Consider the following 25012-nt stretch of genomic DNA (forward strand, 5'->3'; position numbering starts at 1 on the left):
AGTTCCTCTATGCCAAAAGAGTCCATAATTGAAAGCAGACCCTAGTCACTGTGGAGCCTAGGGTCGGGGTTTCGAGACTAATGCAATTACGCTGCCCTGCTACTGCCCCCTAGCTGTGCGTGGTGTGGCTTTTTAGTTTGTTTTACTGAATGAAACGGTTCCCTTCGTTAAAGATGCACTATGCCGAAATCGCTCTGCCATTTCCTGATTGCTTGAATTCTAATAGTTAGCCTAATTTCAGTATATGTGACAAAACAAGCAAGTATAGTGTAGAGAATCATTGTACCATGTAAACCGCTGTGAAATATATATTTTCCATAACCAAAAATATTGTATTTTCAGCTGTTTGAAGCTGGTAAAACGCAAGTAAAAGACTTCAGAACGGTAAGCATAGAAATTGCACACATAGAACAGAACTACCGCTTGTTAGACTTGCTATATATTGTTGCAGAACAGTATTTTTATGGAAACGGAAAGCATGTAATGGCTGCTGTGGAACAGTATAAAAGTTTGTGGTCATACACACAACCTTAACTTAGGTGCTGGGATAATAAAGCCAACTGTTTATGCTCCCAAAAAAGCACTGAATTGGGGGCATAAACTGTGTGTGGGCCTCCCTGTTCTTTGCTGTGGTACAGTACACATCTGTCTGAGGAATGTGACAAATAAAAGTATCACGTTACGTGACGTTACACAGCAACTGCAGATCCAGAGCAGTCGGCAGAAGTCGCAATTCTGCTCCAGAACTCCTTTCAGCATCTAGTTACCTGCTCTAGTTACCAGATTCCTCCTACTCATTTACCCAGAAACACCCCCCACTGAATGATAGACTACATTTCTCAGAATTCAGTTGTATTCCATAACTCAGCCAATCAGAGTCCCCGTCTCTACTAAGTGCCCTACTCATTAAGATTATGGCAATAATATGCCCTGTGTTATCATTTTAGTTCAGACCATTTTTGTCTCATGAAATACTGTGTATATCAGCCCTATGAAACTGTTATTGCCTTAGTCTGGTCTGCTTTTGAATCCTGGATTTGTGAGACTGAATGTATATACAAGATAAGTATATTTTTGTGTGTCTTTTGAATAATGTTTGAAAGGGAGACAGTCCGGGTAAAAGCAGTCCTGCTGCTTGTGTTCTTTACTGTAAAAGTGATCTGAAGGGATTTGATGTGGTAGGCCTATTCTATGCGCATTTCAAATGGCTGTAGTTCAAATGACATTTCCTCAGTTCACGGCATGCTCCCCGAGTATCTGTATCCAGAGACGATATCATGCAGATGCTTAAAACTCATCAAATTGCAGGCATTTTGTTGAAAGCCTGAAAAACATGGTATTGAAATGCATCTGCACTTCCGCAGAAAACTGGCTTAACAACTGTAAGTATTCAGCTGCATGAATGTCTTTTTATAAGAGATGAAATTCTGCACTGCAAGAATAATTTTCTTATTTCTGCAATAGTATAGGCTAACTGAGTATATCTGGTGTCTCTGGGAGTACGGTTGTGTATGAGTGTTAATGGTTTATTATGGTGCGTAGCATGACCCATAAACTGGTCCAAGTTTCTCTCAAGTTGTTTATTTTTAACCCCCCTAAGGTTCTGCAAAGGTCTTACAATGCCAGTAAGCTATGTGCTCATATGATTGGCTGTTTGTTTTGATAACTGTTACTGGACAGTCGTGTCCTACTGTATGGAACTGGACTGACTCCCTCTACTGGAAATGTTTAAATTCAGAAGTCCCTTTACCTTGTGGCGGATTTACCTGCTGTATAAAAGCAACGCTAACTGTGCCAATGAATGTCATGCTGTTATTTTTGTAAATGTTTTCCAACTTTTTAATAATTATAATTTTAGTGCGTGTTCTGAATCTGTGAAGTTTGGAGCTGCTTTCTGAATTCACTGTGGAATGTGAGACTACATACAAAAGTAAACTGCCAATGGATTTAAAGCAATTTATGAAGAAAAATATTATAGAATAAAACATTTTGTGCATGTTCTGCAGTTGCTGTTTTAAGTGTGGAATTTGTTTCGGAGAATGTTTCTTTGGGGAATATCCAGTTAAATAAAATGTAATGCGCTGTAGCATTAGATTGGCATTACTGTGTTATGTCACACCTTTTACTCCATTGAGTAGCTTACAATATCGTACCAACAGGGGGAGACAAACATCTGAGAAAGAGCAGGGCTAGTCAGGACTATTCAGGTGCTGAGGTGACAGCAATTTCTGGGGTTATTGATTGAATATGAGGTATATGATATAGCGATAAGGTCATTATACATTTGTGTACTCTGCTTGAAATGTCTCATGTCCAGTTTAATCTAAAATAGTGTCTTCAGCAAACCTTCTATAATAGAGGTAGGTGACAGGAGGTCGCAGCCTGTTGGGCCCTGGCCGTGTGTCCTGACAGGCCTTGAGGCTGATAAAGTGGCATTGTTCTTGCTGAGGGAAGAACATTCTCAAGGTTCCAGATCTTGGCTGGAGTAGTTGCATAGAGCTCAAGTGGAGGGCTCGTCCCCAACACGCCAACCTCTAGAGCCCTCGAGTCTCACCACTTCTTTCCTAGTGTGCATGATGTAGCACATGCACAATACACGAGACTTGCAACACTTTACTTGGCCCTTGTGAGAGTAGTTCATTGAGATGCAAACCTCCCCTTGACTAAGCTCAGGGTCACAGTCTAGGACAGCCAGCTGCTTAGCCTTTGAAGGTTGCTGATACTGTCACCATGGCAGCCTCTTTTATGCCAAGTTTGAGGAACTTTAAAGCCCACTCACATTTCAATGTAGCATTTCACCTAATGCACCCTGACTGCTAGCCCCAATACCACTATTACCAGACTAATCAAGGTTATATACAATATGCTTCCTTATTGAAATGGAACGAGTTCTCATCCCTTATCCAAACTATATACTACTCTGTGTACTCGCTAAAGCCGCGTTTATACTTGGTTCTAACATGCGTCCTTTGTCCTGATCTTGTCCACATTGTGATTGTGCCCACATTTTTACAGGTGTAGATTAGAAGACGGAGCTTCCTGACCACCTCCAGAGGTAGTCATACCCACATTGTCTGGATATCTTAGTCTAGGCAGATCTCGACAGTAAAACCATTTAAATCATTATCCCGCTCTTTAAAATCAACATGATTTTTGGCATCAATGTGTCTTGAAATAATTTGCATACAAGGAGGGACCAGGATATCTGGTCACAATGCATACACAGTGGACAGATAACAATTTGACTACCATGTGTAGAAGCAATGGCTACAATATGGGCATAATCCGAATGTGGATAAATCATGATTATAGATTTCAAAATGCATAGGCAAAATATCTACTTTAACATTTTCTCAAAACAAATAGGCTAGCATGAATCAATATTAAGTATGTTATAGATCCAGTGTAAAAAATACATTCATATTGAAATTACATTATTCCGACCCCCCTACTGTGAAGGAAAATATATTCTGATGTATATACTTTTTGAACTTTTCCTGTTGAAAAACAATATCCCACGTATAAATACAGTAATGTACACACACTTAAGAGTTTAAAAAATATGTAATAGCGCAAAATAGTTTTTTTTTAGACAAGTGCTAACTTCGTCCTCTCGACTCCTTTTGAAAAAGGTCAAATGTAATCGAGGAGTCCGCGTGGAAAATGAACGTGGATGGAAATGCGCTTGCTTGAAATGACACTGACCTTCTCCACTCATGCGTCCTTAGGCAAATGACGCTTACGGGGTTGATCCCAAAATAAACATGTTAAGTGATTAAAACACATTCAGTTAGTTGCGCAATACATTTTATAGATAAAAACAATATGCTACTAATTGTTTTAAAATGTGTGCATCTTTCTTCTCTGACAAAACAAAAGCTGATTCAAAGAAGGTGTGGCAGATTTTCTAAACTCTTCCATTGTAGGATACACATGAGAATCCTCGATGAAAGGTGGCTATAGGTGGGTAGGACACGCTTCCATTTCCCTAATAATGACATGACACACTCCTCGACCACTTATTGGTTTCAGGTCACAGAGGAGAGAGGACGGTATTTTGCCCAAACGAGAATCTCCCATGGAGTAGGCCATTGGTCTGATGTAATTGGCCTCTCCCCAGGAAAAATAGAGAACAAAAGAGGAAAGGCCACCAATTGAGATGTGCCTTTTAAGTAAATCAAGTGATGAGCTAAAATGGAGACTGGAGTAGGACTTTAATAAATAAGAGTCACTCTAATATGCAGGATAAGAGCGCCATATGCTGATATGCATACTCTTAAGAACAGCATGTACCTGGGGAGACTTCCAGGAGGCATCCAGTCCAAAAGGCCAGGGGCTACGTCAGGAAGGTGCAACATTACAGAACATTGATAGAATTGACCCTTTTCCAAGCCCCGCCCTAGAATTTTGGGCAACCAATCGCAGTGCTCCAATGGAAAACAACTGTCGTGGTGTCAAGCTCTTGTTTCAAACACATGAAAGCCCGTGAGCAAATTAGATTTTTCTTCAAAAAAATGTTTTTGTTTAAATGGCTAAATAATTTAGCAGTGCACCAGGGGTACTGCGATTCCTGGGGGGAAATGTTCTCCCAAGAAACAACATGGTGACAGACAGGAGCAGCTCATAGTCATAGTGCTGACACTTCACTTCAGTAAATGCCTCAGTTGATCCTGAAGGTTTTTGGAGTGTTCCACACTGTGGAGAAAGCAACGGGAGATATGGTCGATTGCATCATCAAGTAGTGTTATGACTTTGAATTTGGACAGTGATGCAGCTCTAACATAAACAGAGTTCATATTTTGACTTACTTCTTCTGGATGGCCTCTTGTCTGGAAGATAAAACAAAGTCATTTTATTATGATATTGTCATCTCCCTAGTCAATGTTTATTATCCAAGCATAGCAATCCCTACAATGAGCACGAGAATCAATTCTGAACTAGCATGTTTACCAGATGCACATTGGCCTATTTTGTCCAAAATAAACTGGGGAGAACTTACTGATATTGCAAATGGGTGGTGATGATGGACATTTTTCTCAAACTCTGTAAAACAAACAAATTGTGTTTTTGTTTTGTTGTACAATATCAGTACTAGATCAGGGTGAACACGGTTAGTTGCTGTTAGTTGAGCTACTGTAGTGTGGACCTGGATCCCTGTACTACTTACATCCTCTGAGTGCAGAATGGCATCCTCCTGAATGACCATGTTTCTGGCGGCCTGTCCCAGGAGCTGAAAGGGACATTGGGTAAATGTAAATAGTCTAAAGTGGCTTCCTCACCTCCCTTCCTTCCTTCCTACAGATAGAGTGAGAATGATAGGCAGAGTTCCTGACATGAATGAAGGAGGCAAGTGAAGTAGTTAAGGAAAGGACATAAGGAACTTAGATAGTGGGTAGGTCATATTGATGCACCCATCGTGTGATGTAGCTGCTATGCAAATGAGCTCGCTAGCCTTGTCCAGCCTAACTTCCTAGGCAGCTAGATACCCCTGACGTTTCATGAAAAACTGACAACCAGACAATGTTCATTTGATACGCCATTTGCAACTTCAAACAGATGTAACAATGTTAATCTTGCTAATATAAGAGTCCTTAGCTAGCTAACGTTAGTTGGTCAGCGTTTCTATGTATTTTCTTGCTAGCTAGTTAAAGTTAGCTGTCTGTAGGGCAACCAGCTAGCTAACCAAATGCAGCAGGGTCTCACAATAAGGTGCGAATCGATTTGACACTAATTTCCAGTTTTTACCTCTTGACTCCGTGATCCCTTTAGCACCTGGCGAGTCAAGGCGATCACATCCCCGCTGCAGGAGCCCACTTTATCGGACAATAAACCTTTGACAGATTGACCAAACCGTGGTTGCGACTCCGCGGAAGCCATTGCAGCAAAGATTTTTTATAAATAACCCAAGATAGACCACAACGTGTCGTTTCCAATGGTAGCAAATGAATCATAGTGGGCGGAACAAGCAAGCGGGTGGACAGAGCCAAGCATGAGCTAGCAAGGTCCTATTGGCGCGTTCTAGCACGTATTTGCATTTTCCAATAGGAAACGCCTACTTTGAAGTAACTCAATTCGCACTTGCACTCCTAAACAACGCAATTTGTTTGGGTAAAGTCTACAAAACTTAATCCACTATGTTCGTAACAGATTTTAGTTTTGGGAACAGAAAACTTTGTCGAGATCAAATGTTTCATAGATGAGAAAATTATCAGAATGTCGGCCAAAATCCATCTCAGCCATCTTCTCCCACTGCCGGCCACTGGGCTTCCTCTTCATCACCATATTTGGTGGTGAGTGGAAACAACAGCCGAATGATTCAGATTTATACATCCGGTGAAACATCTGGCTCATTGTTTTATCTGTGATTGCAGTATTATGACTACGGAATTGTCACGAAAACGCCCACTCTTATACAGCCACAACATATTTGAAACCCTAGAAAATAATTTTCAAAAGTCCATTGCCGTTATAAGATTAGGCTATTGGCGTCTCTTGCTTATATTGGCATTCCTTTATGCATAAAACATTAGTTAATTAATGCATTTAGTTTGCCTATTATAGGTTATTTGCAACAATATATATTATTTTATCAAACATGTTTAGTGGGATTAATCAAAGTTAAACAAGCTTATCTTGTTTAAATTGGCATGAGCTGTTAAAGATATCTAAGCTTAAAATATGCAGGGTCAAGGTATGGCATTGAAGGAGCCGTATAAAAGCACTCTGCTCCTCAATGCTATTGCTATCGAAGTTCAGTGACCCTCTGAGTCTCAGATAACGACGCCAGCCCCTCTCGGCCCTACATACCACATGGCGTGGTTTTTGTGCGTGTGTGTATTCTCTGTGGTCGGGCTGGGTCTACTGATCTTGCAGGTGAAACTTCGGAGGTCCCTGGAGACCAGAGGGGGCCCCCCGAGCCTGCCCGCGCTCCCACTCATCGGGAGCCTGTTGAGCCTGCAAAGCAATCAGGCACCGCATGTCCTCTTCCAGAAGCTGCAGCAGAAGTATGGACAGACCTATTCTCTCATGATGGGCGCACACACAGTCATCCTAGTCAACCACCACCGGCACGCCAAAGAGGTCCTCCTTAAAAAGGGGAAAATCTTTGCAGGGAGACCCAGAACAGTGAGTGGTTGCATTTTCGTGAACCTGTTTTATTATATTCTATATGACGGAGACAACTTATAGTCAGCCTGATCATTTATTTGCAGATTATTTGCTTGTCTTTGATGCATTGTAACATTATATAATTGTGCCTGAAATGTAAATTAAAATAATTGTAATGTGTAATGCATTGAATTTTTACAGTTAACATTTGTTACATAATCGTTGAGTGGCATTACTCACTCCTTATTCTCTCCCAGCCTACGTAATGCACTTTTTGTTCTTAACAAGGTAACCACAGACTTGTTGACGAGGGATGGTAAAGATATTGCCTTTGCAGACTACAGTGCCACTTGGAGATTTCACCGTAAAACAGTGCATGGAGCCTTGTGCATGTTTGGTGAGGGCTCTGCCTCCATCGAGAAGATTAGTGAGTATTAAACAATGTTTATATCCTTTATAGCAATTTGTTATTGAATCTGAATCAACTCAGAACACTCTGATTCAGGTGTACTGAAAACTAACTTTGGTAAACATTTTCTCTTTCTGTGTATCTCTGTGTCTCTCTGTGTCTCTGTGTCTCTCTGTGTCTCTGTGTCTCTCTGTGTCTCTGTGTCTCTCTCGCTCTCTGCAGTCTGTAGGGAGGCCCTCTCCCTGTGTGACACTCTGGGAGAGTCAGGGAGTGCATCGTTGGACTTGTCCCCAGAGCTGACGAGAGCTGTCACCAACGTGGTCTGCTCTCTCTGCTTTAGCTCCTCCTATTGCCGCGGTGACCCCGAGTTTGAGGCCATGCTGCAGTTCAGTCAGGGCATTGTGGATACAGTCGCTAAGGACAGTCTGGTGGACATCTTCCCCTGGCTACAGGTACAGTGCAACTTGTTGTTTAGATCCCCCTGGATGGAATGGACCAGCACATCTCTCAGGTTTCCTCAGTGCCTCTCTACATGTCTTCTTCTCTCCCTCCTAGGTCTTCCCCAATAAAGACCTGCGCCTCCTAAAGCAGTGTGTGTCAATCAGAGACAAACTGCTTCAGAAGAAATACGAGGAACACAAGGTAGGCTACAGCAGGTAGGTATAATATGTACTTTCCTCTATATAAATACAATATAGAGGAAAGCACCTATTGTACCTCGTAATTTTTAATGAATATCAGGCTAATACCAGTTGCAGCAGGCTACAGTAGGTCATGGTGTATGACTGTGCTTTACGCTATCTTCCTCAACAGGCGGACTACAGCGATCATGAACAGAGAGACCTGCTGGATGCCCTGCTGAGGGCCAAACGCAGTGCTGAGAACAACAACACCGCCGAGATCACCACTGAGACCGTGGGCCTTAGTGAAGACCACCTGCTCATGACCGTGGGCGACATCTTTGGAGCCGGAGTGGAAACCACGTCAACGGTCCTAAAATGGGCAATTGCCTACCTCATCCACCATCCACAGGTGCAGAAGCGAATTCAGGAGGAGCTGGACAATGTGGTGGGGGGAGACAGACCCCCCCAGCTCAGTGACAGGGGGAGCCTGCCCTACCTGGAGGCCACCATTAGAGAGGTGCTACGCATCCGACCTGTTGCCCCTCTACTCATCCCTCATGTAGCCCAAACAGACACCAGGTACACACACACATTAGTGTTTTGATCTAAAGACGTTTCTTTGTATTGATAGCAAGTTCACGCTGTTCCGTTTCTGTATGTATTTAATTTGCAGTATTGGCGAGTTCACTGTGAGGAAAGGTGCTCGCATCATCATCAACTTGTGGTCCCTGCATCACGATGAGAAAGAGTGGAAGAACCCAGAGCTGTTTGACCCTGGTGAGAATGTCTCAAGTTAATAGACTATTGATACCTCATTCTCTGTGTATTAGTGTCCTCAGTCCTCCCTGTGTGGTCAGTTTTCTGTGTCTCAGTCTTTCTATCTGTGTCTCCACAGGTCGCTTCCTGAACGCGGAGGGGACAGGTCTGTGCATCCCCTCGCCCAGCTACTTGCCATTTGGGGCAGGGGTGAGAGTGTGTCTGGGGGAGGCGCTGGCTAAGATGGAGATCTTCCTCTTCCTCTCCTGGATCCTACAGCGTTTAACGATGACCGTGTCCCCGGGCCAGCCACTGCCCAGCCTGGAAGGAAAGTTTGGGGTGGTCCTCCAGCCAGTCAAATACAAGGTCAATGCCACACCAAGAGCAGGCTGGGAGAAGAGCCATCTCCAACCATCTTAGATCCCACCCCCACCCCCCCACCCTTACCGAAGGAAATGGGTGTTAATGTTTAAACACTAATAGTGGTGCATTCGAATTGGCCTTGGAATCTCATAGCTCCCAGTTGGTGAAGTTGTGAAGACAATATAAATGCGTTCTAGTGCTTTTGAGGTCGGTACAAGTCTTCAACGAATGAGATTTTAGCTAGAGGGCTAAGCTAGCTAACATTGCTAGTAATAAGTTAGTTAGCTAGCTGATGTTGATAATGTGTCAAACCATAGACTGTATGGGTCAAAGTAGCTTCTTTATCCACATAGCTAAAGGCTTTGTAAAGGCTTTGTTTTACCATCTTTTGGTCGACAAAGTGAAAGGTCATTGATAAATCGTCACAACTCGATGATACTCAGGTATCAACATTCTGGCCTGAGTTTCTCACTTCGAACCTGGAGGGCATTGACTTGGAGGGCATTGTACTGGCTATTTCGGAGTTGGGAACCCATATTTCAAAATTTCATAGAACATGGAAACAGGCTAAGGTTGTGATATGTTACGCAGAGACAGCACTTGTAATGACTGCTATTTTTCACTTAAGCATGTGTATGGATGTTGAACAATGCTGTATATTTTTTGCCTTACTGAGCTGTACTATTGTATTCACTGTTACTACTGTTTTACACAATACTGTGTCTTTTAGTGATAAAAATAAATAAATCATATAGCACTCTGTTCTTGACGTTTGGTCAAAGAAAACTAATCACAGTGTTTCCAGCTACAGAGAAGCTCCAAGTGGGAGTGTATTCTTGCAGAGAAGTCCCCTTAGTTGCGCTGGCATCCTAACAATATACTGTCCTTCCAAGTCAGACACACTCACAAAATGACCTCACTGACAAATAAATGTCAACAGCATAAAGGACATGTCATATTCAGCATTCTTTAATATCCATTAATTTGGCTGCGGTTTTGTACAAAAGGTTATCAATCAAATAGAAATTGCAATTTCTTTCAACAGATGATAACAAAAAGAAAGAGATACAAAACGCAATTTTGCACCAAGGGCTTCTTCAATGGGAAGAAACCACTGATCTTTAAAAATACAAATATATTGGCATTTTTCTTAAATAATTCCCTATTTCTTCTAAAATATGTTGATATTGAAAAAAAATACGTAGTCTCCACACCTTGTAATTGGATTTTCAACGTTGCAGAACCAATTTTTTTAAGGTGTGGAGATAAAAACTAATGGCATTGACAAAATTATTGGCAACCTGGAGCTTGGTTGCACTCAGCCTTTGGCCAAGATAACTGCCGGAAAATGCTTCTTGTAGCTGCACCTTTCTACTGCCAATTTGGCCCATTCTTCAGCTGCAAACTGTTCCAATTCTTAAATGCTGTTTTCAGATCTTGCCATAGGTTTTAGATGGGATTCAGATCTGGACTCATCGCTGGCCACTCCAGAACAGTCCAGCATTTATTCTTCAACCATTCCTATGTGCTTTCTGATGTGTGTTTGGGGTTGTTGTCCTCCTGGAAGGAGGCTTCTGTTTTTCAACACCAAACCCACCACTGGTGTGCAGAGCTCTATTTTCATGTCATCTGACAATAGCACCGGTTCCAATCCAAGTGCCAATGCAGTTTATCAAACTCCAGGCGGTGCTATGGTCAGATTACATCAAAATAAAGCTCTTTGGCCACGCACGCCAGTGGTGGGTTTGGTGTCGAAAAACTGAAGCATGAGCAGAAAAATACCTTATACCTACTGTAAAATATGGTGGTGCATCTTTGATGTCATGGCGCTATTTTGCGTCCATTGATCCAGTGGCCCTTGTTAAGGTCAATGGCATAATTAACTTTACCCAGAAGCCTACCAGGACATTTTAGACAAAAACCTGGTTGCTCTGCCAGGAGGCTGGCACTTGGCCACAACTGGATCTTCCAGCAAGACAATAACCCCAAGCACACATCAAAATCCACAAAGAAATGACCACAGAAACAACATTTTGAAAGGGCCATCTGTGGTTTTAATTGAAGAGGGCAGTCCATAAGCGTAGACGAAGGATATCAAGGATCTGGAAAGATGGAGGAATGATCTAAGATCCCTCCAAATATGTTCTCCAATCTCATAAAACATATTAGAAAAAGGCTCAGTGTCGTTATCCTCGCAAGGGGAGGGTGCTAGAGTCTTGATAACAGGGGTGCCAATAATTTTGAACCCTCTATTTTAGTATACAATATGGCTCAGTATTTGCATATTTATCAAGGGTGCCAATAATTATGGTCTATATAGAGCTCTGGCCATGCACACTTGAGATTCCTCACTTTTATTTTTCAGGGGTAACAGCAGTAAGGTTGAAAATACTGTATCCCTGAAAACCAGAAACATCCGCTTTCTGCCGACTCCGCGGAGAGTGGTCCGTCTATGGATGCCACATTCAGAGCTTTGCATATAGAAAAGTGAGACTAGACATTGCTCATTTGTCATATGGTGTAGAGAACTACAAGGTAGCATCACTCCTGCTATACAATATTTGCAACAGAAAACACTGTATCTCAGTTTAAGTAGGCCAGTGGACAGGGGCGCAACTTTGGTTTTAGAAGTGGGGGGGACATTCTTTATTTTTTTGTCCTCGGATAAACACTCCAAACAGCCTACCCGACCACTCGGAGGCGTCCGCATGGTCCTAAAGCACACCATTGTATCGTTTTGTATCACATTCCAATTATAAAACTGGGGGGGACAAAAAAGCAATTTCAGAATGTGGGGCCCCCGTGCCCAGTGAAAGTTGTGCCCCTGCCAGTGGATACAGGTGTTGAAATAGTTAAAAAGCTTCCGCATGCTTCGGTTCGGCTACGAGTATGCTTGCATACTCCCTTAAAATACCTTCACTTGAAAAACTAGAAAAAGGGGCAATAGTACTGTTTGTCCATCTTGAGACGCCATAGCCAGTATACACTTCCTCATAATAGTCAGAATTAATCTAAGATAACTCAAGAAATCTGTCATTAATTTTGACATTTTTGCAGAGGAAAACTTAGTCATGCAATTTTACATATAACTACGATGTTTGGTGCAGTATTTCTCAAGATTTGTTTTTACAACAAACACTTTAATGAATAATCCCTACTGTGAACAATGACCGATGTAGGGGCATAGATTTTTGGCTGAGAATAAATGTTGTGTGCACAGACAGCCGAAAAAACCCTTGCCACCGATGCGGGCCGCTCCCGAGGACTATGGGCTCTCGTTCTCCGTGGCTGACCGGAGTAAGAGATTTAAGAGTGTTAAACCTCGCAAGGCTGCCGGGCCAGACGGCATCCCTATTCGCGTCCTCAGAGCATGCGCAGACCAGTTGGCTGGAGTATTTACAGTCATATTAAATCTCTCCCTATCCCAGTCTGCTGTCTCCACTTGCTTCAAGATGTCCACCATTGTTCCTGAACTAAATGACTATCGCCCCTTAGCACTCACTTCTGTCATCATGAAGTGTTTTGAGAGGCTAGTTAAGGATCATATCACCTCCACCTTACCTGACACCCTAGACCCACTGCATACCGCCCCAATAGATCCACGGACTATGCAATCGCCATCGCACTGCACACTGCCCTATCCCATCTGGACAAGAGGAATATCTGTGTAAGAATGCTGTTCATTGGCTACAGCCTTCAACACCATAGTACCCTCCAAGCTCATCATTAAGCTCGGGGCCAACATGAAATCCATGTCTTAAACGTTGTTACGTTTCGGAAATGGCAAAGAAAACGTGTAATCTACTTGACACATTAAAGTTACTTACCTTACAGATCACGAAGTCAGCTAATTTCCATTGGCTTGTCTGGCTGTCATGTTTTTATTTTAACCTGCCCTTCCCTTATCTACACTGAAATAATATAATTTCAGAAGTCCTCTATTATGATTAATCTTTTTCTATCTCACATAGCTCATTAGTACACCCCTGTGGTTTAATATATATGTATCTATTGTAGGTCCTAGGACACAACAATGAATAATGTGGAACAAATAAGTACCATCAAAGGATACCTTACAACTTACAATAATGAACACCTTATGAAACAGCTGTGAAAACCAACCTGGCAATATTTAAGATTTTAATACATAAACTTTGATAGTTTTTGGTACAATTGTGTCATTAATTTATTTTCAGATTTTTTGTACACTCACATGGCAATCATAGACTAAAATACTGAATTCTGGTGTGTGGAATATTGAGGAGGTGGTTGCTGTGTGGGTGGGAGGTTCTGCCTGTCACTTGTTCTCAACAGGCAGCCAGTCTCGGAAGGAGGACTTGAAGAGGGAGACTGCAAAGTCCAGGCACTGCTGCTCTCTTTGTTCTGAGTGTTTGCAGTGCTAGTGTTTTGAGTTAATCTGTGTATCTCACATACAGTGGCTTGCGAATGTATTTACATTTACATTTACATTTTAGTCATTTAGCAGACGCTCTTATCCAGAGCGACTTACAGTTAGTGCATACATTATTTTAATTTTTTCATACCCCCTGTGGGAATCGAACCCACAACCCTGGCGTTGCAAACGCCATGCTCTATCAACTGAGCTACATTTTCCTATTTTGTTGCCTTACAACCTGGAATAAAAATAGATTTTTTGGGGGGGTTTGTATCATTTGATTTACACAACATGCCTACCACTTTGAAGATGCAAAATATTTTTTGTTGTGAAACAAACAAGAAATAAGACAAAAAAACACAACTTGAGCGTGCATAATTCATAATGGATGGGTCCCGCTGGTGTACAGCAATCTTTAAGTCATACCACAGATTCTCAATTGGATTGAGGTCTGGGCTTTGACTAGGCCATTCCAAGACATTTAAATGTTTCCCCTTAATCCACTCGAGTGTTGCTTTAGCAGTATGCTTAGGGTCATTGTCCTGCTGGAAGGTCAACCTCCTTCCCAGTCTCAAATCTCTGGAAGACTGAAACAGGTTTTCCTGAAGAATTTCCCTGTATTTAGTGCCATCCATTATTCCTTCAATTCTGACCAGTTTCCCAGTCCCTGCCGATGAAAACCATCCTCACAGCATGATGCTGCCACCACCATGCTCACTGTGGGGATGGTGTTCTCGGGGTGATGAGAGGTGTTGGGTTTGTGCCAGACATAGCGTTTTCCTTGATGGCCAAAAAACTAAATTTTAGTCTCATCTGACCAGAGTACCTTCTTCCATATGTTTGGGGAGTCTCCCACATGCCTTTTGGCGAACACCAAACGTGTTTGCTCATTTTTTTCTTTAAGCAATGGCTTTTTTCTGGCCACTCTTCCATAAAGCCCAGGTCTGTGGAGTGTACGGCTTAAAGTGGTCCTATTGACAGATACTCTAATCTCTGCTGTGGAGCTTTGCAGCTCCTTTAGGGTTATCTTTGGTCTCTTTGTTGCCTCTCTGATTAATGCCCTCCTTGCCTGGTTCGTGAGTTTTGGTGGGCGGCCCTCTCTTGGCAGGTATGTTGTGGTGCCATATTCTTTCCATTTTTTAATGATGGATTTAATGGTGCTCCGTGGAATGTTCAAAGTTTCTGATATTTTTTTATAACCCAACCCTGATCTGTACTTCTCCACAACTTTGTCCCTGACCTGTTTGGAGAGCTCCTTGGTCTTCATGGTGCCGCTTGCTTGGTGGTGCCCCTTGCTTAGTGGTGTTGCAGACTCTGCTTCAGGTTATTTTGTGTGCAAATGCTAATAGTTATTATCTGAGATGTTTTATATTCACCATAACAGACGGTGACCCCAGCTAGGAGCGAAAGAGCAACAACATCCCAGATCTCACCTTCCTTTCATCCTTCTTCCAAACCAAGTAATTCGCTCGGATGTCGTCCCCTTCTTGATTCTGCTCCGGTAGCTCTCCTTCTGTTTCTCCTGTGCCTTGTCAATGTTCAGTCTCACCTTGATTGATAACAGGAATAAATGCAATTATATTTCATATTACAAATACATTTCTTACATATCTCTTGGAGGGCCAGAAAATAAATTAACAGCAGACAATCATTTTTACCTGGTCAAAAACCTCCACATCCTTCTCAGTCCATGTCTGAAGGTGGTCCTCGAAGGCGTTCTGATGTGGTTCGACAACTTCCACAACATCAGGTGGGGTTTCAGTGATCTGAAAGTACGTTATACAAAAATAGCAATAGACAAACAACAACACGAAGTTAATCACAAATTTGAAAGACTACAGTATATGCAATAATTGTATATACAATTGCATTGTTTACCTCAGTCAACAGCTGCGGCTCCCGTCCGTACTCGGTGGATGCCTGGATGCTGTTGTTATGTGCAAAGAGAATGACCTTCAGGTTGTTCTCCCACCCTTCCTGGTACCAATCAAGGGACTTGCCCATGGCAGTCTTGAGGGTCTGGTTGGTCCATTCACCAAACCTGGAGGAGTGGGTAGGAAAGCGATATCTATTGACAACGTAAGATACTGAAATGTGTCTGATTATGTACCATGGAAAAACAAAAACAAATTGTAAAAAATAAATAAAACAAACCATTGGTGACAGAATATATCCTATAACATCCGTACCTTGTTCCAGCATTCATGACCTCGGTCACTCAAGATGACCTCAGGAGAACCGTGGGTGTTGAAGATGTCCATCATCGCCTTGGAGGTGGCCTCGCCAGTCTCGTCCTTGATGGGTATCATACAAAATGAAAATCTATTTTTGGTTCCAAGCACCCTTTTTAATGGGTTACAGAAAGGAATTTAGTTAAGCACATACTCTTCCTTTACTGACCTTAATGGGTATTGCCTCCACCCACTTGGTAAAGTGATCGTTCGCCGTCAGACACCCAGCTGTTGCCATTCCTGGATTTCGTGAAGGGTCAGATGAGGTCCACCCCTAACAATTAAAGTGTTAGAGAAAAGATTACTTTCTTTTTACCCGTATCTGTGTCATACAGTATGCACATTTTCATATTTGTAAGGATACTGACACACAAACACACACACACACACACATTCCATAATATTGAACTCTGCTGTGGTCAAATAAAGCAACAATTACAAAACAACTTATCAGGGCAAAATTTGAATTGGGACACTTACCGATCATGTGCCATGGTGAAACAACTTTGATGGGCTTCAACTCCGGCGCCACAGTCTTCACCCTCTCAAACTTCTGGCAGGCTAGACAGGGTACTGACCTTTAAGCAAAAAGTGACAAATTGAAACATTTTGTGCTCTCTGATATGACATTCATTGAAATCATAATAATTTCAGATATAAAAGAATGTGATTGATAAACAAAAGGTTATTTCACTTGCCCAGCTGCCCACCTCCTTGACAATTCCCCGTCAGAAGGTTGATTTTGGCAATCATGCGCTTCACTCTGCTCTCTCTCTCTGTGTCTGTCGGCCCCTGAACAAGGCAGTTAACCCATTGTTCCCTGGGCGCCGAAGACATGGATGTCGATTAAGGCAGCCCCCCACACCTCTCTGAATCAGAGGGGTTGGGTTAAATGCGGAAGACACATTTCAGTTGAATGCATTCAGTTGTACAACTGACTAGGTATCCCCCTTTCCCTTTTGTCTAGCGAAGACACCTAGTTAAGGGCATTTGGAATTACCATAATTGCTTACACCTATCCATTTGATTGATCAGGTTTAACTTATAGTTAGATACCTCAATATGACAGACATATAACTATATCAGTGGAGGCTGCTGAGGGGAGGACGTCTCATAATAATGGCTGGAATGGAGTCAATGGAATGGTATCAAACACATGCAAACACATTTGATACCATTCCATTTACTCCATTCCAGACATTATTATGAGCCATCCTCCCCTCAGCAGCATCCACTGAACTATATGTATAGCTAGCAACATGTAGATGACCAACTAGCTTGATGGAAAATGGTTGTTGAAAAATGGTTGTACATAGCTAAATCCGTCCAGTTATCTAATAGAGGTTAACTGCTTAACGTTACCCTGAATTGTGAATTTCCCTGAATGTTTCGCCTCTTGTCGAGCTCAGTGGTGCCTTCATAGTACTTCGCCTGGTTGGAAAGATAAAAGAAAATCTCCCCGAGGGATACCATTGACGCGCTAGCTATCTAATGTTAGCTAAATTAAACTGTTTGGCCAGCTAGCTGGCTAGCTAACTAGGCAGGCTGAGGTAAATAAATACAGTAGCTAGACAGCAGAGGGAGCACGCCCCATCCACATCGACGTGGCCGCCGTGGAGAAGGTGAAAAGCTTCAAGTTCCTCGGTGTACAAATCACTGACAATCTGAAATGGTTAACCCACATAGACAGTGTGGTGAAGGAGGTGCAACAGTGCCTCTTCAACCTCAGGAGGCTGAAGAAGTTCAGCTTGGCCCCTAAGACCCTCACTAACATTTACAGATGCACCATTGAGAGCATCCTGTCGGGCTGTATCACCGCCTGGTACAGCAACTGCACCGTCCACAACCACAGGGCTCTCCAGAGGGTGGTGCGGTCTGCCCAACACATCACCGGGGGCACACTGCCTGCCCTCCAGGACATCTACAGCACCCGATGTCACAGGAAGGCCAAAAAGATCATCAAGTACATCAACCACCAGGGCCACGGCCTGTTCACCCCGCTATCATCCAGAAGACGAGGTCAGTACAGGTGCATCAAAGCTGGGACAGAGAGACTGAAAAACAGCTTCTATCTCAAGGCCATCAGACTGTTAAATAGCCATCACTAGCCGGCCTCACCCAGTATCCTGCCCTGAACTTAGTCACTGTCACTAGCTGACTACCACCCGGTTACTCTCCCATGCACCTTAGAGGCTGTTGCCCTATGTACATAGACATGGAACACTGGTCACTTTAATATTGGAACACTGGTCACTAGTAATGTTTACACACAGTTTTACTAATTTCATATGTATATACTGTATTCTAGTCAAGGCCATCCTATTCAACTATTGCTGTAAATATACTATTCTATCCTATGTATTCTACAGATATACTAAATATTCTATCCACATACTGTCCATAATGTCTAAATATCTCATCACACATACATATACATATACAGTACCAGTCAAAAGTTTGGACACACCTACTCATTCAAGGGTTTAGCTTTATTTTTACTATTTTCTACATTGTAGAATAAGAGTGAAAACATCAAAACTATGAAATAACACATATGGAATCATGTAGTAAGTATATATTTTATATTTGAGATTCTTCGAAGTAGCCACCCTTTGCCTTGATGACAGCTTTGCACACTCTTGGCATTCTCTCAACCAGCTTCACCTGGAATGCTTTTCCAACAGACTTGAAGGAGTTCCCACATATGCTGAGCACTTGTTGGCTGCTTTTGCTTCACTCTGCGGTTCAACTCATCCCAAACCATCTCAATTGGGTTGAGGTCGGATGATTGTGGAGGCCAGGTCATCTGATGCAGCACTTCATCACTCTCCTTCTTGGTCAAATAGCCCTTACACAGCCTGGAGGTGTGTTGGGTCATTGTCCTGTTGAAAAACAAATGATAGTCCCACTAAGCGCAAACCAGATGGGATGGCGTATCGCTGCAGAATGCTGTGGTAGCCATGCTGGTTAAATGTGCCTTTAATTCTAAATAAATCACAGACAGTGTCACCAGCAAAGCACCCCCACACCATAACACCCCCTCCTCCATGCTTTACGGTAGGAGCTACACATGCGGAGATCATCTGTTCACCCACACGCATCTCACAAAGACACGGAGGTTGGAACCAAAAATCTCAAATTTGGACTCCAGACCAAAGGACAGATTTCCACCGGTCTAATGTCCATTGCTCGTATTTCTTGGCCCAAGCAAGTCTCTTCTTATTATTGGTGTCCTTTCATAGTGGTTTCTATGCAGCAATTTGACCATGAAGGCCTGATTCAAGCAGTCTCCTCTGAACAGTTGATGTTGAGATGTGTCTGTTACTTGAACTCTGTGAAGCATTTATTTGGGCTGCAATCTGAGGTGCAGTTAACTCTAATCAATTTATCCTCTGCAGCAGAGGTAACTCTGGGTCTTCCTTTCCTGTGGCGGTCCTCATGCGAGCTAGTTTCATCATAGCGCTTGATGGTTTTTGCGACTGCACTTCAAGAAACTTTCAAAGTTCTTGAAATGTTCCAGATTGACTGACCTTCATGTCTTAAAGTAATGATGGACTGTCATTTCTATTTGCTTATTTGAGCTGTTCTTGCCATAATATTGACTTGGTCTTTTATGAAATAGGGCTATCTTCTGTATACCACCCCTACGTTGTCACAACACAACTGATTAGCTCAAACGCATTAAGAAGGAAATAAATTCCCCAAATTAACTTTTAACGAGGCACACCTTTTAATTGAAATGCATTCCAGGTGACTACCTCATGAAGCTGGTTGAGAGAATGCCAAGAGTGTGCAAAGCTGTCATCAAGGCAAAGGGTGGCTATTTGAAGAATCTCAAATATAAAATATATTTTGATTTGTTTAACACTTTTTTGGTTACTACATGATTCCATATGTGTAATATTTCATAGTTTTGATGTCTTCACTATTATTCTACAATGTAGAAAATGGTAAAAATAAAGAAAAACCCTTGAATGAGTAGGTGTGTCCAAACTTTTGACTGGTACTGTGTATATAAACTCAGCAAAAAAAAGCAACGTCCCCTCACTTACAACTGCGTTTATTTTCTACAGGAAAAAAAAGAGGACTGAGCATGCCCCCATTCTCATCGACGGGGCTGTAGTGGAACAGGTTGAGAGCTTCAAGTTCCTTGGTGTCCACATCACCAACGAACTATCATGGTCCAAACACACCAAGACAGTCGTGAAGAGGGCACGACAAAGCCTATTTACCCTCAGGAGACTGTAAAGATTTGGCATGGGTCCTCAGATCCTCAAAAAATTATACAGCTGCACCATCGAGAGCATCCTGACTGGTTGCATCACCGCCTGGTATGGCAACTGCTTGGCCTCCGACTACAGAGGGTAGTGCATACGGCCCAGTACATCACTGGGGCCAAGCTTCCTGCCATCCAGGACCTCTATACCAGGCGGTGTCAGAGGAAGGCCCTCAAAATTGTCAAAGACTCCAGCCACCCTAGTCATAGACTGTTCTCTCTGCTACCGCATGGCAAGCGGTACCGGAGTGCCAAGTCTAGGTCCAAAAGACTTCTCAACAGCTTCTACCCCCAAGCCATAAGACTCCTGAACAGCTAATCATGTCTACCCGCACTATTTGCACTGCCCCCCATCCCCACCCCCCACCCCATCTTTTTACGCTGCTGCTACTCTGTTAATTATTTATGCATAGTCACTTTAACTCTACCCACATGTACATATTACTTCAACTACCTCAACTAGCCGGTGCCCCCGCACATTGACTGCACCGGTACCCCCCTGTATATATAGCCTCCCTACTGTTATTTTATTTTACTTCTGCTCTTTTTTTCTCAACACTTTTTTGTTGTTGTTTCATTTTACTTTTTTTATTAAAAATAAATGCACTGTTGGTTAAGGGCTGTAAGTAAGCATTTCACTGTAATGTCTGCACCTGTTGTATTCGGCGCATGTGGCCAATAACATTTGATTTGATTTGATTTTCAGCTAACTTAACATGTGTAAATATTTGTATGAACATAACAAGATTCAACAACTGAGACATAAACTGAACAAGTTCCACAGACATGTGACTAACAGAAATGGAATAATGTGTTCCTGAACAAAGGGGGGGTCAAAATCAAAATTAACAGTCAGTATATGGTGTGGCCACCAGCTGCATTAAGTACTGCAGTGCATCTCCTCCTCATGGACTGCACCAGATTTGCCAGTTCTTGCTTTGAGATGTTACCCCACTCTTCCACCAAGGCACCTGCAAGTTCCCGGACATTTCTGGGGGGAATGGTCTAGCCCTCACCCTCTGATCCAACAGGTCCCAGATGTGCTCAATGGGATTGAGATCTGGGCTCTTCGCTGTCCATTGCAGAACACTGACATTCCTGTCTTGCAGGAAATCACGCACAGAACGAGCAATATGGCTGGTGGCATTGTCATGCTGGAGGGTCATGTCAGGATGAGCCTGCAGGAAGGGTACCACATGAGGGAGGAGGATGTCTTCCCTGTAACGCACAGCATTGAGATTGCCTGCAATGACAACAAGCTCAGTCCGAAGATGCTGTGACACACCGCCCCAGACCATGACGGACCCTCCACCTCCAAATCGATCCCGCTCCAGAGTACAGGCCTCGGTGTAACACTCATTATCACCCCTGGTGAGACAAAACCATGACTCGTCAGTGAACAGCACTTTTTGCCAGTCCTGTCTGGTCCAGCGACTGTGGGTTTGTGCCCATAGGCGACGATGTTACCGGTGATGTCTGGTGAGGACCTGCCTTACAACAGGCCTAGAAGCCCTCAGTCCAGCCTCTCTCAGCCTATTGTGGACAGTCTGAGCACTGATGGAGGGATTGTGCATTCCTGGTGTAACTCGGGCAGTTGTTGTTGCCATCCTGTACCTGTCCCGCAGGTGTGATGTTCGGATGTACCGATCCTGTGCAGGTGTTGTTACACGTGGTCTGCCACTGCGAGGACGATCAGCTGTCCGTCCTGTCTCCCTGTAGCGCTGTCTTAGGCATCTCACAGTACGGACATTGCAATTTATTGCCCTGGCCACATCTGCAGTCCTCATGCCTCCTTGCAGCATGCCTAAGGCACGTTCACGCAGATGAGCAGGGACCCTGGGCATCTTTCTTTTGGTGTTTTTCAGAGTCAGTAGAAAGGCCTCTTTAGTGTCCTAAGTTTTCATAACTGTGACATTAATTGCCTACTGTCTGTAAGCTGTTAGTGTCTTAACGACTGTTCCACATGTGTATGTTCATTAATTGTTTATGGTTCATTGAACAAGCATGGGAAACAGTGTTTAAACCCTTTACAATGAAGATCTGTGAAGTTATTAGGATTGTTACGAATTATCTTTGAAAGACAGGGTCCTGAAAAAGGGATGTTTCTTTTTTTGCTGAGTTTATATATATAGAGTATTTATACTCTGGACTCCGACAGTGCTCGTCCTAATATTTATATATTTCTTAATTCAATTATTTTACTTTTAGATTTGTGTGTATTTTTGTAATGGTTAGATATTGCTGCACTGTTGGAGCCAGGAACACAAGCATTTCGCTATACCCGCAATAACATCTGCTAAATATGTGTATGTGACCAATTAAAAAAATTCAAGACCAAAACGAACAAAAACGTCACAAAGTGTCGTCATACTATATGCACGAACTGTTCCGAACTGTTTCGGATGGGAAGCTCGTCCAAACAACGCTCTATCGTCGCAACGAACTAACAAATATGTAACTTTCTCTTTGGAAGAGTGGGTGTGGATAGACTGCCGTCTGAAAGGACTTTTGACAATAGTTCGGCAGCCTCTGCCACTCTTTCGGTGCGGGTGAAGCACACCTATGTTTCATGCAGCACGCCAGAGCCGTTCTTCTGCTACTTGTGAAATGGTAATGCATTTTAATATATGTTAATTGCATGCAAACGAAGATTATGGATATACTGACAAGATACTTGTTTCTCCGCCCTAACAATGGGAGTTGTTGTCAACAAAGCGGCACGGCGGGCTCAAGCTCCCGCCTATTCCTCTCTTTGAATTGGTGGATACATCTCATTATTTTAAAATATTTTTGAATATTCGATCAGGGTTGTTGACGTCAACCGCCTGTACTGAATGTAGAGTGACGCTACCCTACTAGCCTCATGTCATGAATATGCAAAACTATCTCGAGACAACTTCGATATAAAGTGTTTTTTCACAAAGTTGCCGGGATGTCACGTGTCCTACCTACTTTTATCAGTACACTAGTAACAACCTAAGCATTACGAAACTTCTATTAGATCAAATAAACCTCACATAGTCTCTCATTGACCTCCATACAAAAACTCCTCGCTTGGTGAGCGAAAGAAACGAAACATCGCCATCTGCTGGGGAAGACAGCTTTTTGGGCGTGTTGGGTTTCTCGTCTCGCGTACAAATAAAGATTGCTTAGTTACCACACCCACATCGGAAACTATTATACACATTTTTATGAGTGTGACTCTGTGAAATTATTTTGGAGCGAGTTAAGTAATTACATTTTTTATTTAATTAATAAGACCAATGTATTTACAATGAAATATGTAATATGTTATTACATCTAAAATGTATGCGCACATGACTGTATGTCGCTTTGGATAAAAGCGCCTGCTAAATGGCATATTATTATTATTATTATTATAAAACAAAACTGCTGAATTAGCTGTTATTTTCTTCATTCTCTCTGGTCAATTTTATATACACAAAAACAAATATGTTCCCAAATGCAATATATTTTTACTTGAAATCCAATATTTTATAAAATCTCTAGAATTTGTCAATAACAAAAAAAAAACATTGGATTCTTACAACACTACCATAGGTTCATACAATTGTAACCCCTGACCTTATTCTATTTATTTTATTTTAGGTACCTTCACTTTTGAAACTCAATTAATGTGTAGTGAATGTTTTTTAAATTTTTTGTATATATATTTTATTTTACTTTAATGTTATTTTATGTTTCTTTAGAGAAAATATATGTGTAGTGATGTCCTGTGTTTGTATTGTAATTTGAAAATAAATTAATAATAATAATAATAATAGCAATAATAATAAATAAATAAACCCACATCGGAAGTACAATCATGGCCTCAGATTAACAAGCACATCTTTCTTGCTTTGTTGTTTCCTGTTGTGTATGTTCCTACATCAAATGTTGATGTTGGGCCGTGTATGTCTCGTCTGAATAAATAAACGGTATATAAAAAAAGAACAAGAGGTCGCTGTTATGCCTGAATTCGACCCAAAACCAATGAGGAAGTCTGCAGTGTTTTGAGCGGTTGTATGAAACCAATCCGTATGTCAAGAAAAGCTCTCAACTGTGCCAGCCCGCTTTTAGTTTCTATTCAGTTCGACTTGCCATAAATTCAGCATTTGAACTGTGCATAACTCTGTAATCTACTGGCCTTTGTGTGGCTCAGCAGTGAGACTCCAGGCTTTTAGGGTCAGTGCGTCACCACCTTAAGATAAGGCTACATACAGTGCATTCGGAAAGTATTCAGACCCCTTCCCTTTTTCCACATTTAGTTACGTTACAGCCTTATTCTAAAATGGATTAAATAAAACATTTCCTCATCAATCAGTCAGGGTGCTGAGTGGACAGAGAGGCTAACTGGAGGGGGACCGTAGGGAGGGGGAGGAGTGGCAGGGCTGTCAACTACCTCCTCATAGGTTGGCAGCAGGTAGTCAGGCAGGAATCCTGTACAACGAGAGAGGGAGGGAGAGGATATTAATTGAAATGTCTTGATATATATATACACATTATATTGACATGTAGGCCGATAGTATTATGTATTGTACTTTTTAGTGTCCATAATCATTGTGCTGTATCACGCAAACATATGCTACAGACAGACACTCACTGAGATAGAGTGGGAGATGTTGTGTGTTGTTGTGGGCCTCTCTGTATGCAATGAGGTTGATCTCGTTCTGTCTCCTCTGCTGCTGGAAGCGCTGTTTGTAGCGCCGGCGCTGACACACACAGCAGCACATCAATATGATGATGAGGGTCCACACCAACCAGAACCCTGAAAACAGAGCTAAGCGTTAAGCCGTTTCCAACAGGTCTGTCGGCCTCAAACCTCTGACACACACACCTCAGTGCTCAGGA

At 42.4% G+C, this 25012-nt stretch overlaps 2 protein-coding genes across 2 annotated transcripts; one reads left to right on the forward strand and one right to left on the reverse strand.

Moving 5' to 3' along the window:
• Positions 1 to 4197: 4197 nt before the first annotated feature.
• borcs7 (BLOC-1 related complex subunit 7) lies at positions 4198 to 5895 on the reverse strand. The gene is made up of 5 exons (XM_041866439.1): positions 5746 to 5895; positions 5168 to 5230; positions 5000 to 5043; positions 4809 to 4829; positions 4198 to 4695 (listed from the first exon to the last, which is right to left on the reverse strand). The coding sequence occupies exons 1-5, from the start codon at positions 5875 to 5877 to the stop codon at positions 4644 to 4646; spliced, it is 312 nt and encodes a 103-aa protein (XP_041722373.1). The 5' UTR covers positions 5878 to 5895; the 3' UTR covers positions 4198 to 4643.
• An 872-nt stretch (positions 5896 to 6767) lies between these two features.
• Positions 6768 to 10018, forward strand: LOC121553719 (steroid 17-alpha-hydroxylase/17,20 lyase). The gene is made up of 7 exons (XM_041867048.2): positions 6768 to 7125; positions 7396 to 7534; positions 7739 to 7968; positions 8072 to 8158; positions 8330 to 8718; positions 8813 to 8916; positions 9035 to 10018. The coding sequence occupies exons 1-7, from the start codon at positions 6811 to 6813 to the stop codon at positions 9313 to 9315; spliced, it is 1545 nt and encodes a 514-aa protein (XP_041722982.1). The 5' UTR covers positions 6768 to 6810; the 3' UTR covers positions 9316 to 10018.
• The last annotated feature ends 14994 nt before the right edge of the window (positions 10019 to 25012 follow it).

This window comes from Coregonus clupeaformis, chromosome 37, assembly GCF_020615455.1.
Source record: "Coregonus clupeaformis isolate EN_2021a chromosome 37, ASM2061545v1, whole genome shotgun sequence".
NCBI lineage: Eukaryota > Metazoa > Chordata > Actinopteri > Salmoniformes > Salmonidae > Coregonus > Coregonus clupeaformis.

Excerpts from the sequence above, each read along its gene's own strand:
- borcs7 (XM_041866439.1), bottom strand. The coding sequence starts at position 5,877 with ATGGCTTCCGCGGAGTCGCAACCACGGTTTGGTCAATCTGTCAAAGGT. Across the intron at positions 4,830-4,999 it reads ACCACCCATTTGCAATATCA|ACAAGAGGCCATCCAGAAGA; the intron begins GTAAGTTCTCCC and ends TTTATCTTCCAG. Across the intron at positions 4,696-4,808 it reads CAAGAGGCCATCCAGAAGAA|TGTGGAACACTCCAAAAACC; the intron begins GTAAGTCAAAAT and ends CTTTCTCCACAG.
- LOC121553719 (XM_041867048.2), top strand. The coding sequence starts at position 6,811 with ATGGCGTGGTTTTTGTGCGTGTGTGTATTCTCTGTGGTCGGGCTGGGT. Across the intron at positions 7,126-7,395 it reads TTGCAGGGAGACCCAGAACA|GTAACCACAGACTTGTTGAC; the intron begins GTGAGTGGTTGC and ends GTTCTTAACAAG. Across the intron at positions 7,535-7,738 it reads TGCCTCCATCGAGAAGATTA|TCTGTAGGGAGGCCCTCTCC; the intron begins GTGAGTATTAAA and ends CGCTCTCTGCAG.